Source organism: Melospiza georgiana, chromosome 9, assembly GCF_028018845.1.
Source record: "Melospiza georgiana isolate bMelGeo1 chromosome 9, bMelGeo1.pri, whole genome shotgun sequence".
Classification (NCBI taxonomy): Eukaryota; Metazoa; Chordata; class Aves; order Passeriformes; family Passerellidae; genus Melospiza; species Melospiza georgiana.
The window spans coordinates 30,663,169-30,677,844 of NC_080438.1; the positions used below are offsets into that span (position 1 = coordinate 30,663,169).

A 14,676-nucleotide genomic window follows, 5' to 3' on the forward strand; every position below is an offset into this window, starting at 1 on the left:
TGAGATTTGGGTCATTTGTCCTTGGTGCCCAGCTGGAGCAGGAATTGTTTTGTCTCCCTGCTCTGTGCACAGAGCTCACCATCCCTGAATGTGAGCCCAGACCCACACACTAAAGCAGCTCAGAATGTGAAAATAGAAAAGCCAAACCTGAGGCATCAGGACAGGAGGTGATGTGGCCTGGGGTGTCCAGGGGCAGGACACTGCTGTGGTGCCCCATATAAAAATGTTCCTGCTGTGAGAAAGGGAGGTGAGGACTTTGTGTGAGAATCTCAGAGAGCAGCACAGGAAGGGTGGCAGGGCGGCTGCACCCTTCCCCTCCCGTGCCTGGCCAAAACAGGATGGCATTCAACAGAAACTTGGAGGGTTTCCCCACCTATATTTTAAGACCCTCTAATAGATAAAACCCAAAAGGGAAGACCAAAGACAAAATAATTTCACTGAAATACTGAATGACAGCAAAAATAAGAAGCTCAGACAGGGTTCCTTTAAGAAGATCCCTGTCAGCCCTTGTGCTGTTTCTGCTCTCTCTGAGGCCCCCAGGGGCTCAGATGTGTCGGGGGGGAAGGGGGCAATGTCCCCACAGCATCCATGGTGCCAGCCCCCCCCTCGCTGCTGCCTGCTGAGCCCCCTTTGCTCCCCCTGGCTCTGTGTGCCGGGCGCTGCAGGTGCATCGTGAAGATCACGGGGGAGATGGTGCTGTCCTTCCCGGCGGGCATCACCCGACACTTTGCCAACAACCCCGCCCCGGCCGTGCTCACCTTCCGCGTGCTCAACTTCAACCGGCTGGAGCACGTCCTGCCAAACCCCCAGCTGCTCTGCTGGTAAGCATTCCCCAGCAGCGTCCCAGGGAGGGCGGCATTCCGGGAAAACAGGGAGCTTGCAGAAATGCATGGCCTGAGGTGTCTTCCTTGGAGAGGCGCTGGTTGTGGGAGTGAAACTCTCAAATGCTCAAACACCTGATGAAATCCCAGAACGGTTTGGGTTGATAGGTCATCAGCATTATCCTGGTATCAGGGTTATGCCACGGGCAGGGACACCTTCCACTGTCCCTGGCTGCTCCAGCCCCAGTGTCCAGCCTGGCCTTGGGCACTGCCAGGGATCCAGGGGCAGCCACAGCAAATGTGGGAATCCTATCCCAGGGTCTGCCCACCCTGCCAGGGAACAATTCCCAATTCCCAATCTCCCATCCATCCCTGCCCTCTGGCACTGGGAGCCATTCCCTGTGTGCTGTCCCTCCATCCCTGTCCCCAGCCCCTCTGCAGCTCTCCTGGAGCCCCTTCAGGCCCTGCCAGGGGCTCTGGGCTCTCCCTGGATCCTTCTCCTCTCCAGGTGAGCACCCCCAGGTGTCCCAGCTTGGCTCCAGAGGGGCTCCAGCCCTGCAGCAGCTCCATGGGTTCCTCTGGGCTCTCTCCAGGTGCTGCTGATGTTGTCCCCAGGGCTGGGGCAGCTCTGCAGGTGGGGCCTCGCCTGGGAGGGGCAGAGGGGAAGAATCCCCCCTGGGGGATCAGCCCAGCACTGGGGGGCTCTGAATCCCAGTGCAGATGGATCAGGAGAAGCCAGAGCGGGTGGGAGGGAGCCAATGTTCCTCTGGAGGTGGGATTCAGTGCAGACCTGTGCTGTGTAGAACAGCCCTGTCCTGCCCAGGCAGGTTATCCAAAGGGTTCCTTCTCCTCTGTGCAGTGACAGCGTGCAGAGTGACTCCAACTCCAAGGAGTTCTGGGTCAACATGCCAAATCTGATGACTCACCTAAAGAAGGTATCGGAACAGAAACCTCAAGCCACCTATTACAATGTGGATATGCTCAAATACCAGGTAGGGGTTTTTTTGTGAGATAAAACCGTGCCAAACAAAATTTAAAAATAGAAGTATGCTGATTATGGCTGTAAAAAATGGTAAATGTAAAATAAAAAATGGTAATGTAAAAAATGGTGTTTCCCTAGTGCAGAGTGGAGCTAATGTGAGGTGGGGGCTTGCTGTCCCACTGTCCCTTCTGTGTGGCACTGAGTTGTATGACTTTAAGCCCAGTACAGAATTCAGGGGGAATTCAAGGTGTTGCCTCCAAATGCGATGTCCGCGTCGGTAAAATGGGATTTCTCCCTTCAGCCCTACGGAAACTAAATGTTTTTTCTGTCATTTTGGAAGGTGTCTGCCCAGGGTATTCAGTCTACTCCATTAAACCTTGCAGTGAGCTGGCGGTGTGACCCTGCAAGCACTGACCTGCGCATCGACTACAAATACAATACAGAGGCAATGACCACGCCTGTAGCTCTAAACAACGTCCAGTTCCTCGTCCCCGTCGACGGAGGAGTAACCAAACTGCAAGCTGTGCTTCCTCCTGCTGTCTGGTAGGGATTGCTCCTCCTGTCCCTGCCCAGAATCCCCATCCTGCTGCAGGGGGTCTGTGGGTGGGAGCTGGGGACACGCTGGGGACCCAAACCTGCCCTCCTCTTGTAGGAGGAAAGGTTTAACCAGACTCCAATTCCCTTTCTCTTGCCATTCCCACAGGAAAATGGTCAGGGATGAAGGGGGATGTGCAGGCAGCAGAGCATCAGCCCTTATTTTGTGTTTTGGCTGCTTTACCCAGGGTTTAGGGGGATGAACAGACAGGCCCTGGCACAGGGTGCCCAGAGCAGCTGTGGCTGCCCCTGGATCCCTGGCAGTGCCCAAGACCAGGCTGGACACTGGGAGGTGTCCCTGCCGTGGCAGGGGTGGCACTGGATAAGTTTTAAGGTCCCTTCCAACCCAAGCAGTCTGGGATTCTGGGATTCATGGAAGGATGTGTGGCTGTCGCTGCCGTAGGCACTGGCACATTTCCATGTCTCTTGCTCACCTGCAATCCTCATAACAATCATACAAATATTTTGTTTGGAAAAGCCTTCTATCAAGTCCAACCATGACTTGAACTTTCACTTGCTGTGAAACCCAAATCCAAGCTCTCAGAACTGCTGCTCCAGAGAGCAGCACCAGAGTAGTTCCCCACCCCACCACCAGTCTTGAGCAAAATTCAAATTACTCCTTGGCAATTCCTTGATTCCTACAGAAATGCTCTTCTCCATGTGTTTGCAGGAATGCTGAACAGCAAAGGATATTGTGGAAGATCCCTGATATCTCCCAGAAGTCAGAAAATGGAGGTAATCCTGCAAATATGCACGTCATTATCTCGGGATCCTTCAGGAAGGCACGGACCCGCTGAGGGTGCTGGCACACGAGCCCAGGGGCTTGCTGGGGACAAAGCTATTTAATTTTGGAGCTCAAAAAGCAGGGCTGTGTGCCACCCGTGCTGCTTTGCCAGCCACCTTGGCATCCCGAGGGGCATTCACACACCGGGCTGGGATGTGGTGGGGTGCCAAGTCCTCGGCTCCGCTCTGAGGGAGGCTGAGGCCCGCTGGGTGATTGCTGTGTCCCACGGGAGCTTTTCCAGGTGGAGAGCTGCTCCCAGCGCTGGGGTGTGTGAGCAGCCGAATGCTGCTGGGTGGGTGAGGGGGTTTGGCTGTGCCCGCCCGGGTGATGCTGCGGCTGGGCTGGCGCTGTGCCCGTGCCCGGTCCGTGCCGGGATGCTCCGAGCGCGCTCACCGGGGTCTGTCCGGTTCCCATCGCAGGTGTGGGGTCGCTGCTGGCGCGGTTCCAGCTGTCCGAGGGGCCGAGCTCGCCCGCCCCGCTGGCCGTGCAGTTCACCAGCGAGGGCAGCACCCTGTCCAGCTGCGACATCGAGCTGGTGGGCGCCGGCTACCGCTTCTCCCTCATCAAGAAGAGGTTTGCGGCAGGTGAGTGTCCCCGCAGCTCCCCCTGGCCGTGCCGAGGTGCTGGGAGCGCTGTGTGTCTGTACGCTACAGCTCGGGCAGGGGGACAGACGGACAGACTGCGTGAAATAAATCCTGCTGACACCCGCCAGCCTGGGGTTCCATGGCTCACGCCTGCTCCTGCAGGAAAGGCAAGGGCTGGCATCTCCAGGGCATCTCCAGGAAGAGCTTTTGCCCCCTTGCTGCAGAGAATAACCAGGATTTTTCCTTGTGTTCATAACTGTAGAGAATAACAAGGATTCTTCCTCGTACTCATGGCTGTAGAGAATAACGAAGAGTTTTCCTTGTGCTCATGGCTGTAAGAGTAATGAGGATTTTTCCTCATTGCCGCAGAGAATAATGAGGATTTTTTCCTCATTGCTGCAGAGAATAACGAGGATTTTTCCTCATGGCTGTAGAGAATAACGAGGATTTTTCCTCATGGTTGTAGAGAATAACGAGGATTTTTCCTCATGGGTGCAGAAAATAATGAGGATTTTTCCTCATTGCTGCAGAAAATCATGAGGATTTTTCCTCACTGCTGTAGAGAATAAAGGGGGTTTTTCCTCATGGTTGCAGAGAAAAACGAGGATTTTTCCTCATGGTTGCAGAGAAAAACGAGGATTTTTCCTCATTGCTGCAGAAGGGTTTTTCCTCATGGTTACAGAGAATATCGAGGATTTTTCCTCATGGTTGCAGAGTATAATGAGGATTTTCCCGTGGGCAGGAAGGGCTGGTGGAGGTGGGCAAGAACTCCTGGGAATCAGGGCTGCTCCCTCCCCCCAGCTGATTTCTGATCCCGTTTCTAGGTAAATATTTGGCGGATAACTGATGGAAGCTTATGCAAGTCCATGGAAAATACTATGGAAAATACCCAAGGACTGCTGTGCGTGGAACGGGTTTTAATTACAGTTTAAGGATAAATGAACTGAATCCTGCACTCGGGACATTTCTGTTGGAAGTGTCGACAACTTTCAGCATTTTTTTTCCTTGGAAAACACCGTCTTGACCAGTCCTCCAGTATTTACTTCTAGATGTAACATTGTTAATGGTTTTAAAATGTAATTATTGTATTTGTAAATTGTACTCATTCCAGTAAGGCTGTATTTTGGCAGTTAGACACTTGAGTTTTAGCATTTTACCATTCATGAAATGGATGTAATTTAAACTGTGGTATATAAATCTAATAGTAGTACTGTTGAATGGCACAATGCTTACAGAGGTAGATTGCATTTTGTCAATATATACAATTTAAATACGATACTGGTAGCTGTTATGAAGGGGGTGCCTCATCAAAAGAGAGTTCAGTAGGGCCCACAGACTGATTTAATTTTCCTTCAGTCCTTCGTACGTCTCACAGCAATCAATAAAAACCTTCAGGTTTAGCTGGTTTAACTGCAGAAAGATATTCTTGGAAAGGTGGAGGTTCCTAGGACAATCTCCCAGGAAGGAAATCTCACTTCTGCAAGGAGTATTGACTCCCAATTTCCAGCTCTGTGTTCTCTTACAGCTGCAGATTCCCTGTTGGAATCCCAGCAGCTCTTCCCAGCCCCGTGCCCAGGTATTTTACAGGGATACAGATGAGGAAAGGAGCAGCAAAGAGGCTGGGTGGTCCCTCTGAGCTCCCAGCACTGGCACAAAATGTCTCTGTTGGGATCAAGGATGTGTTTTCCGAGCTTCCTCCAGACATTCAGTTGTGTTTTTACGTTGCTTTGCTGGCTTTTTTCTGCCTTTGCCCCCCATTTTTGAAAGCTCTACGGGTTTAGAAAATGCTTTAAAGGATTGCAGCCGCACCTGCTTCTCTGTTTTAGCACTGAGGCAGGGAAATGTGTATGGAAAAACACTGGGAAAGGATTCCCCAGGGAGCAGGAGCAGCGTGGGGGCTGTTGGGAGCAGCCAGGGCAGGAGCCCAGCTGGCCAGCACTGGGAGCAGCTGGGAAGAAGAGAAATGGGAAAACACATGGAAGTGCTGAACTGGAGAATGGGGCACAAAACATTATCCCTCTGTGTTTTCCCCGTCCCGCTGTGTGAGTGCTGCTCATTCCTGTGGATCTCAGTCTCATCCCACTCCTGGCAGCACGGTGAGAGCGTTGGTGGCATGCATGTGCTGCAGCCAGGCTTGTGAAACAGGAGAATTTGGCAATTTTGGGAACAAAAATGAAGGAACCTGTGTGAAATTAAACACAGATGCACAGAGGAGCATCCATGAATGGGGTGCTGGGACTTTGGGAATGTGTAAGGCGACAAAAAGTGCTGGTTTTCCAGGTGTTGCCAGGGTTAGAGTGGTGAATTTACACTGGAAAACAGCCTGGGCATGTTGGAAGTGCTTGCTCATGGAGCAGTTTGATGAAGGAAAGCAGAGATCTGTGCCCATCGTGAGAGAAAAGAAGGAAATGTGGGAATATTTCAGGTGTGAGGTGGCCCCCAGGCTGAGATTTGGGGGGTGAGCTCTGTGTGAGTTGACAGAAGGCAGCAGCAGGAAAGGAAAAGCACAATTTGCTCCTGCAGCTTCTCACATCCTCACAGATTTTGGGAGTGCACTCCCCAGTGTCCCACTCCGTGAATGGTTTTCCCCCTGAACTGAAATTTGTATAAAGTGTGCAGCTCACCCCTTTCTGACACAGAAACATAGGGGCAAACCCTAAGAATCAGGTTTATGGTGTGTACAATTGCTCCAAACCCACCCTTCCAAAAGAGATCTATGGCATAGACCTGAAAAAAATGGATTTATAATGTAAATATTACCAGAGCATAGAGATTTTACTTTATATTTCATTTGAAAGACAAGGTGTTTACATTAGCATTGGGTTTTTGAGTGCTTTGAAACAGAAAAACCCATAACCCAAAGCTCCCAAGCTCACCCTGTTTGAGCTGGTGAACAAGACAGAGGTCGGTCACTTTGTGGGGACGCAGCCCTCACGGCCTGGAGAGAGAGATGGGAACAGCCTGGGACATTTTGTCCTATTTCTGGACATGTGGGATGTGCCAGCACTGCCAGCCCCACAGGGACACAGCTCCAGGCACTGGCAGGTGACACCAGCCCTGTGACACTGGGACCAAAAGCAGCGATTTGGGACAGGTTTTTCCACGCTGCTCTTGCCAGTTTTTGGCACAGGGTTTGCTCAGAGTGCCCTGGCGTTTGTTGGGAGCTTGGTGAGAGCAGCTGGCTCCAGAGAGGGAGCTGTAGTGCTCAGGGCATTCAAGCTCTGCAGGCTTCACCTCGGCTTTTAGGAAGGAAAATCTGTGAATGCATGCACAGAGAGGCTTCAGCTCCATTCCTCCCGTGGACATCTCCCTTTACACTGTCCTCAGCAGCCTCTCCCAAAGGAATTTTCCCCTGGGAATTTGGCAGCCCACACCTGCAGAGTCAAGGTCCCACTGGCAGAGCAGGAGTTTTTCCCCATGGATACCTTCAGACTTGGAATCTTACATGGTAGAAGCAGGAACTCTTTTTTTACCACCTTTCTGCTGTTTGTTGCAAACAGTCACAATTCTCAGCCAGCTCATGGTGCTCCTCAAAGGAGACCTTGCAGAGCAGTTTCCTGCTTTAACAGTATTCTCAATAACTCTGAAATCTCTCAATAGTAGGAAAAAACACCAGATACTGAGCTTTTCACTTGGTGTCTGCATTTGTTCTTAAATATCACTGCCCTGTTTACATCTTTTTGGTTTTGTCGTCATTCAGTATTCCAGTGAAATTAATTTGTCTTCACTCTGCTGTTTCAGGTTTTATCTGTCATTTTTTAAAACATAAGTGGGAAAAACCTGCAAGTTTCCATTGGAATGCCCTCCCTTTTTAGCCAGGCAGAGCGGGGATGGGAAGGGAAGGTACAGCCCCCCTGCCACCCTTCCTGTGCTGCTCTCTGAGATCCCTCCAGCAGGAGCATCCTAAATAAAAAGGGTCACCACCTCTTTCTCCCAGCAGAAGCATTTTTCAATGGCTGGAGTGCACTGAAAAGGTGACAGATTTTTAATTTACCTAAGAGAGAGTCAAACATTTTTTCCCTACCCTTTTGTGGTTTTTATGTGAAAATATCTTGGTTAAAACCCCTAATTTTGAAGCTAGTCATGACCAAAAGATGTAATGTCATCCTGTTGTACTTTCCAGGTTAGAAATTACTGTCTCAAAGATTTCATTTCATAGCCAGAATTCTTCTGTTCCTCTTTTCCTCACGATTTCTCAAGGAAATGAATCCGTGTAGAGCCAGGGAGGTTTTATGATAATCAGGATTATTCCAGTCAGGATTTTAACTCTTCTTTCACTGCAAGGCAAGGAAAAGATTTGCAGGAACCTGCCCTGCTCCTGCCTGGCTTCCCTTGTCCCTTTGGGAGGGATGATGGTGCTGGCAGTGGTTCTTGGAACATGAATTGATGGTGGGATGCTCTTCAAAGGCCTGGGGACAAGCAGGATGTGGTGGAACACACCAGATCCCAGGGAGGCTTTGGGAATGCCCTGTTCATCCATTAGAAATCCAGGTTTTCTGGGACAGTGGGAATGGCTGTGGGAACGTGCTGCCCCCATGTTGGGTTCCTCATCCATGCAGGAAGGGGTTTCTCACTCCCAAACATTGTAAGGTTGATGAAATCCCCTGGATGCTTGGGTGACATGAAACAAACAGAAATGTGGCATGGTCTGAGCCAGGATTTGGGTTGGGATGTGCCAGGAAGCTCCCAGGGCTGGCGGGAGGAGAGCCCAGGGTGTGGGACAGCCCCACTGTGACACCCCAGCAGTGAATCAGATATCCCCAGGTATCACCCTGGACCACTTAATGAACTCCCTCGTGTATAAAATGTTTATAAATATTTGTGGATGAAGATACACAGGTCTATTTTTAAGATTTAAGTTAAATAAGTTAATGAATGGCTGGCCTTTTCTGCCTGAACGTGCAATGAGATATAATATACCTTTAGTCTACGATGGCCTAGGTACTGCTTAGTCTGTGATGAAAACTTTGCTGCTTTCCTACTGTTCTCAGAGAAAAAAAAAACAAACAACCTATAAAAGACGTACAGGTTTGTTGCACAGGGACTACTGCAGCGAAGCTTTGTATTTGACCACTGGTAATATGAATGTGTTGTATTGACTTGTTGAAGATAATCATGAAACAACATATTTTAAATGTTACTTGCCTTATAGATTAGAGTACGACTATGTGGATATCATTTTTGTAAATACTGTTTTTTATAAATGTCTCTCCTCCATCCTCCCCGTCACCAATTTCACCGACTCTCAAATATGCAATTATTTACCATGCAGAGCGTTGTGACAAAGAAATCCCCACGTCAGAACAAAGTTTATTCATCCTATACATAAGAACCACATGAAATACCCAACTGAGTTGCAATTTAAATGTGATTATTATTATTTTTTTCCTTGAAAATAAACAAAAAAAGTAAAACATTTCTTTTTCTGAGCTGGTTTTGCTACCACATGCATGAGCACCCAGAGGAGCGGGCAGAGGGATTGAAGGCTGACCCAAAAAAGGGTCCGTGTCCCAAAAACTATCATTACTGCTGGAGTTATGTGCAGTGTCCCAGCATGGGGATAGGTCGAGGGTGGCATGTGGGGACACACGAGGATCCACAGGGACTGTGGGGATGGATGGAGCTTGAGGAAATGGGGCTGTAGGGGCATGAGGGATGTGGGGTGGGGGGACCTGTGGAGGTCATGGTGTCACTTCAGGGCTGTGAGGACATGAGGGATGTGGGGTTGGGGGGACCTGTGGAGGCCATGGGGACACTTCAGGGCTGTGAGGACATGAGGGATGTGGGGCTGGGGGGACCTGTGGAGGCCATGGGGACACTTCAGGGCTGTGGGGACATGAGGGATGTGGAGTTGGGGGGACCTGTGGAGGCCATGGGGACACTTCAGGGCTGCGGGGACATGAGGGATTGGGGTTGGAGGACCTGTGGAGGTCATTGTGTCACCTCAGGGCTGTGGGGACACAGGGGTTTGTGAGGATCCACAGGGATCACGGGAATCTGTGTGGGCTATAGGGCCCCATGGATACCATAGGGACCCACATTTTGGGGGGCTGTGGGAACCCATGGGGGCCATGGGGGCCTGAGAAGGTCACAGGGACCCTCAGGAGCCTTGAGAACATAAAGGCCATGTGGGGACATTTGGAGGCCATGGGGCCACACAGAATCTTTAGGTTTATGTGGGGACACTTGGGAGCTGTGGGGACATGTGGAAGTTATGGGACCATGTAGGGACCTGTGGAAGCCGTGGGGACAGAGAGGGATCTGGAGAAGCTCTAGGGATACATGGGAGCCATGGGAACCATGGGGACTGTAAAGGAATCCAGAGACCTGTGGAAAACATGGGGACATGGAGGAGTCATGGGAACCTCTGGGGACTGTAGGGACACACACGAAGCTGTCGGACACCAGGGACTGTAGGAATGTGGAAGCCACGGGACGCACAGAGAGCGGTGGGGACCCGTGGTTGCCATGGGCACCTGTGAGGGCTGTGGGAACACACAGAGACCGCTGGAAACTATGGGAGCCAGGGGAGCCGTAGGAACTCACAGCCGTGAGGGCGGGAATGGCGGGGCCAGGAACGTGGGGGGACGAGGCGGCGAACGGGAATACCAAGGGACGAAGGCCGGGAACGTGCGTAAATGGAGGCGGCGAACGGGAATGTGGGGGGATGTAGGCCGGGAATACGGAGGGTGGAGTCGGAGAACGGGAACGCGGCGGGCGGGCCCCGCTCCCGGCGCCGCCTCCCCTCACGCAGCTGAGGGCGATGGAGGGCGGTGAATGCCCCGCCGAGCCCGGCTCAGGTGGGTGTTGATTGCCCCTCTAAAGCCCAACCCTCCAGCGCTGCGATTGTGCCTTCCTAAACTCGGGCTTTGCCTCGCAGGACCTGCCAGGCGCTTCCCGGTGGCGGCGGTGGAGGAGATCCTGAGGGATGTGCTGGGGAGCGCCCTGAGGGAGCGGCGCTACGAGCCGGGGCCGTGCCTGGAGGCGGCCAAGGACATCGCCGAGGTGCGGCCGGGACGGGACACTTGTGCCTCCATGGGTGCCCCAAATGTCCCCCAAAGTGCCGGATAAAGTGTAAGATAAAGGCTGGAGGCGGTGTTGAGATGCCAGCAGGGGTTGCTCAGAGGACAGTGCACACATATACGAGTTAGTTAATGGATTTACAGGCTGGTTTAGGTGGGGAGGGACCTTAAAGCTCATCCAGCCTCAGGGACACCTCCTACTGTCCCAGGCTACTCCCAGCCCCAGTGTCCAGCCTGGCCTTGGGCACTGCCGGGGATCCAGGGGCAGCCACGGCTGCTCTGGGCACCAGTGCCAGGGAACAATTCCTAATTCCCAATATCCCGTCCATCCCTCTGGTAGTTCAATACCATTCCCCCTTGCCCTGCTGTAAATCCATCCCCATATTTGAAGATATATGAACTGATTCTGTTTTTCCCCGCAGGTCATTAAGGCGCGGGTCAAGGCGCTGGCGGTGCCCAGGTACAAGATCGTGGTGGTGGCACACATTGGGCAGCTGGGTGGGCAGAGCCTGCAGATCAGCAGCAGGTGCCTCTGGGATCCCGAGAGCGACACCTTTTCCTCCTACGTGTTCAAGAACACCTCGCTGTTTGCTGTGGCAAATGTCTATGGTGTGTATTTTGAGTAGGGAGGTAGCAGAGTTTAGCAGCAGGAGAAATTAATGTTCAGCCTAACTCTTCCTGGCTCTGTTGAAAATATCTTGAAGGACCAAGGTACTCTCACCTGCTTTGAAATGTGAGCCTGTGGGTGAGTGGAATAAGGGTCTTTCCCGGGGTTTTCTCTGGGAAGTGGCTTTCTATGGCACAGTTTTGCAGCTCATTGCTGCTTTCAGAACTTGCTCTGTAGGGGAAATATTTTTAGAATATTGCCTGTAAGTAATGTTTTCCCTGTTCTCCTCCAGGAAACATTACTGGAAGTATTTGGATTAGGGAATAAACCATGGGTTTTGCCTGCCCACTTTTGGGGCTGGTACTGGTGGTCCTGAGTCTCTCTTGGTGCAGCCATTCCCCACCCAGGTGGGGTCTGGCTCACCTCGCTATGAATCTGAAACCAGACTTTTTGCTACCCCTATTTCCCAGCTGAAACCTGCTGTTGGGTTTTCCTGAGTCAGAGAACAAACCTATCACAAGCTGCTTATTTTATTACATTTTAGGTGCAAAGCTGATACCAGAACAGTAGTTAGTTGGGAAGAAACATTTCATGTACTTATGACTAAAAGTTTAACTCTAACCCACTGTAAACACTGTGAAATGCAGACAACCTGAAGCCACTTGCTGGTGTGCACTGTGACATTTTAACACCCAAAAACTACAATTAAAGAACACAACTGAAAGGACTGTGGTTTCTGTCATGATTATTTTAATCCCTGGAAGCTGTGACTCCGAGCTGCTGCCTTTCAGCACAGGGAGCTGATCTCTGTCCTGGTGCAGCCCTCGTTGCAGCAGGATGTGGCCAGCAGCTTGGCTGCCTCACGCTTGCTGAGCACAGGAACTCTGCTGGTGTTTTGCAAGTCTTGCTCAGCTTTGACGTCCTGGGGTTCTTCTCTGTGGATTCCCAGCCTCAGCTCTGGGTGTGGTGAGGAGTCAGCATCACCCTCGTCCTCGTGTGGGAAGTGCTGGGGGTTTTCACTCTCTGGCGCAGGAAAATGAGAAGTTAAAAGTCGTGGGAAGATGAGTAATTTATGCTTTTTATCTTTACTAGAAAGACAGACCAAGCTACAGGCAGGGAGCTGAGTGTTCCCCTCTGATAAGAGCACCACATCACGGACTCCTCACTGTGAGGAATAATCTGTGATCAACGTGGTAAAACTGAGGAGTTCCAGGATTTATGTTGAAAAGTGTCCTGTGGTGCCTTGAGTCTTACACTAATACATTGTTTCTCCAGGAAAAACTGTGATTTGGTGTGTCAGAGGCTCTTGACCAGCACATTAAGCTGGACCTGGGGGGTTCCTGAATTGCAGGTGTTGCATTAAGGCATCAGCTAGCCCAGAGTTCTGGTGTTCCCACAGAAATTACAGCCCAGCTGCAGCTGAAGTACCTCAGTGCAGCTGGGTCTTGTGCAGTCTGTAAAGGTGTAGTAGCTCTCAATTTTTAAAAGCAAGGCTCTTCAACAGATTTTGGGGAGGGGGTTGCCCATGCTACCACTTTTGTATTTGCTTAAGGCTGTTGCTACAAGAGACTTTTCCAAAAATGGAGATGTAGGAAGTATAGAAAGCCTCTGTTGCTGTCACCTTCCTCCTTTATTTTCTTGTTCCCTATTTGTTTTGATCAGAGTACACGTGTCTAGCTGTGCATGTAATGGTTGAATTTTCTGACCATCAAATCAAAATTTTCTGAGTATCAAGAAATGTGCTAGTAAGTATAAATATACACAAAAGCATGTGAATGTGCTTGAATTGCAGAGCAGACATTCAACATGCTTTAATTACAACGTTTTATAAAGTTTCTGGTTTCTAGTGGGGAAAATGGAGACCATAGCAAGACACTTGCACGAGCAAAATTTGTCACTGAAATGCGATGGCAGATTTTCAGTGATAGCCTTGCCTTGGATCCTGTTCCTCAGGTGAGCTTGGAAAGTCTTGGTCTGAATTGTTTTTCTTTAGCAAAACAGCCCATGTGAAGGTGCTTAAATTGCAGAGCAGATATTCAACATGCTTTAATTGCAAAGCTTCGGGTTTCTAGTGGGGAGAGTGAAGACCACAGCAAGACATTCGCACTGCCTTCAGTGAAACTCGTCACTGACAAGAGATGGCAGGTTTTCAGTGATAGCCTTGCCTTGGATCTCATTCCTCAGGTGAGCTTAGGAAGTCTTACAAGTCTGAATTATTTTTCTTTAGCAAAGCAGCCCAGGAAGCTGAGCCAGACAAGCTGCAAGGAGAGGGAGCAGAGCACAGCCTGTGCTGGGAGGTTGGAGCTGCAGGGATTCAGGGGAGCAGGGGATGTGCTGCTCCCCAGCCCCTGGGATGATCTGGGATGGGTACAGGCAGGCAGGGCAGCCCCTGGCATGGGTACAAGCAGGCAGGGCAGCCCCTGGGATGCTCTGGGATGGGTACAAGCAGGCAGGGCAGCCCCCTGGGATGCCCTGGGATAGGTACAAGCAGGCAGGGATGCCCTGGGATGCCCTGGGATAGGTACAAGCAGGCAGGGCAGCCCCTGGGATGGGTCCAAGCAGGCAGGGCAGCCCCTGGGATGCCCTGGGATGGGTACAAGCAGGCAGCCCGGGTGCCATGGCTGTACTCACCCCGCAGATCGCGGTCCCGTCTCCAGCGCGAGCCGCCGCAGGTGAACACCACGGCTCTGATGAAGTCTCTCCCACAGAGCCTCACCTTGCTCCCTTCCCCTGCCCCTTCCCGTGCCAGGAGCAGGAGAGCGAGGCAGCCCAGAGCCAGCAGTGTGCCCCTCATGCTGCCAACGTGGTGATTCCCAGCTGGGTGTGGGGAATTCTGCTGGAGCCTTCCCATTTATACCGACGGTCCGTCCACTCCACTGGCTAACAGCTCACTCTGAGGGTGGCAATGTTTGCTGAAAACAAATAAACTGCTTGTTTCTGGTCATGGTTGAAGTGCTTTGGGATCTCAGTCAGGTATGAAAGATTTCTGTACGTAGCTGCTTTACTGGGAACACCTGAGGTGTGACAGTTTATGGGGTATGGCTTGGGTGGGTGCAGTTAATGTGTGTTCTGCCAGAACAAAAGGGTGTTTGTGATGGGGTTTGTCCTCAGTGGGTTTGGTGTCTGTGTTCCCCACACAGCCTGATGCCCAGTCCTGACTGGGGTCTGTTTGTGTTGGTGGTCCCAAAGAAGAATGGAATGAACTCCTCCCCATGATGTCTGCATCATGCACCTCTTCATTCCTCACCTAGCTGTGGGTGCTTGTGGGGAAACCCTGCCAGT

General features: G+C 51.3%; 3 protein-coding genes across 3 annotated transcripts in view; 2 read left to right on the plus strand and 1 right to left on the minus strand.

The window, feature by feature from the left end:
- Nucleotides 1-9,181, plus strand: part of SGIP1 (SH3GL interacting endocytic adaptor 1) — a 52,120-nt gene extending 42,939 nt beyond the window's left edge. Inside the window, exons 19-24 of the mRNA XM_058029830.1 lie at nucleotides 666-821; nucleotides 1,681-1,813; nucleotides 2,144-2,346; nucleotides 3,068-3,132; nucleotides 3,601-3,765; nucleotides 4,590-9,181. Of these exons, the coding sequence (XP_057885813.1) occupies nucleotides 666-821; nucleotides 1,681-1,813; nucleotides 2,144-2,346; nucleotides 3,068-3,132; nucleotides 3,601-3,765; nucleotides 4,590-4,612 (745 nt within the window). The 3' untranslated portion in view covers nucleotides 4,613-9,181. The remainder of the gene's footprint in view (nucleotides 1-665; nucleotides 822-1,680; nucleotides 1,814-2,143; nucleotides 2,347-3,067; nucleotides 3,133-3,600; nucleotides 3,766-4,589) is intronic.
- A 1,323-nt stretch (nucleotides 9,182-10,504) lies between these two features.
- Nucleotides 10,505-12,099, plus strand: DYNLT5 (dynein light chain Tctex-type family member 5). Its single transcript, XM_058029828.1, has 3 exons — nucleotides 10,505-10,565; nucleotides 10,646-10,770; nucleotides 11,210-12,099. The coding sequence occupies exons 1-3, from the start codon at nucleotides 10,529-10,531 to the stop codon at nucleotides 11,411-11,413; spliced, it is 366 nt and encodes a 121-aa protein (XP_057885811.1). The 5' UTR covers nucleotides 10,505-10,528; the 3' UTR covers nucleotides 11,414-12,099.
- Nucleotides 12,100-12,181: 82 nt separating this feature from the next.
- On the minus strand, nucleotides 12,182-14,188 carry INSL5 (insulin like 5). The gene is made up of 2 exons (XM_058029827.1): nucleotides 14,026-14,188; nucleotides 12,182-12,417 (listed from the first exon to the last, which is right to left on the minus strand). Exons 1-2 carry the CDS (start codon nucleotides 14,186-14,188, stop codon nucleotides 12,182-12,184), a joined length of 399 nt encoding a protein of 132 aa, XP_057885810.1.
- Nucleotides 14,189-14,676: the final 488 nt, after the last annotated feature.

Excerpts from the sequence above, each read along its gene's own strand:
- INSL5 (XM_058029827.1), bottom strand. The coding sequence starts at position 14,188 with ATGAGGGGCACACTGCTGGCTCTGGGCTGCCTCGCTCTCCTGCTCCTG. Across the intron at positions 12,418-14,025 it reads ACGGGACCGCGATCTGCGGG|AGAGTGAAAACCCCCAGCAC; the intron begins GTGAGTACAGCC and ends TTCCTGCGCCAG.
- DYNLT5 (XM_058029828.1), top strand. The coding sequence starts at position 10,529 with ATGGAGGGCGGTGAATGCCCCGCCGAGCCCGGCTCAG. Across the intron at positions 10,566-10,645 it reads CCCCGCCGAGCCCGGCTCAG|GACCTGCCAGGCGCTTCCCG; the intron begins GTGGGTGTTGAT and ends TTTGCCTCGCAG. Across the intron at positions 10,771-11,209 it reads CGGCCAAGGACATCGCCGAG|GTCATTAAGGCGCGGGTCAA; the intron begins GTGCGGCCGGGA and ends TTTTCCCCGCAG.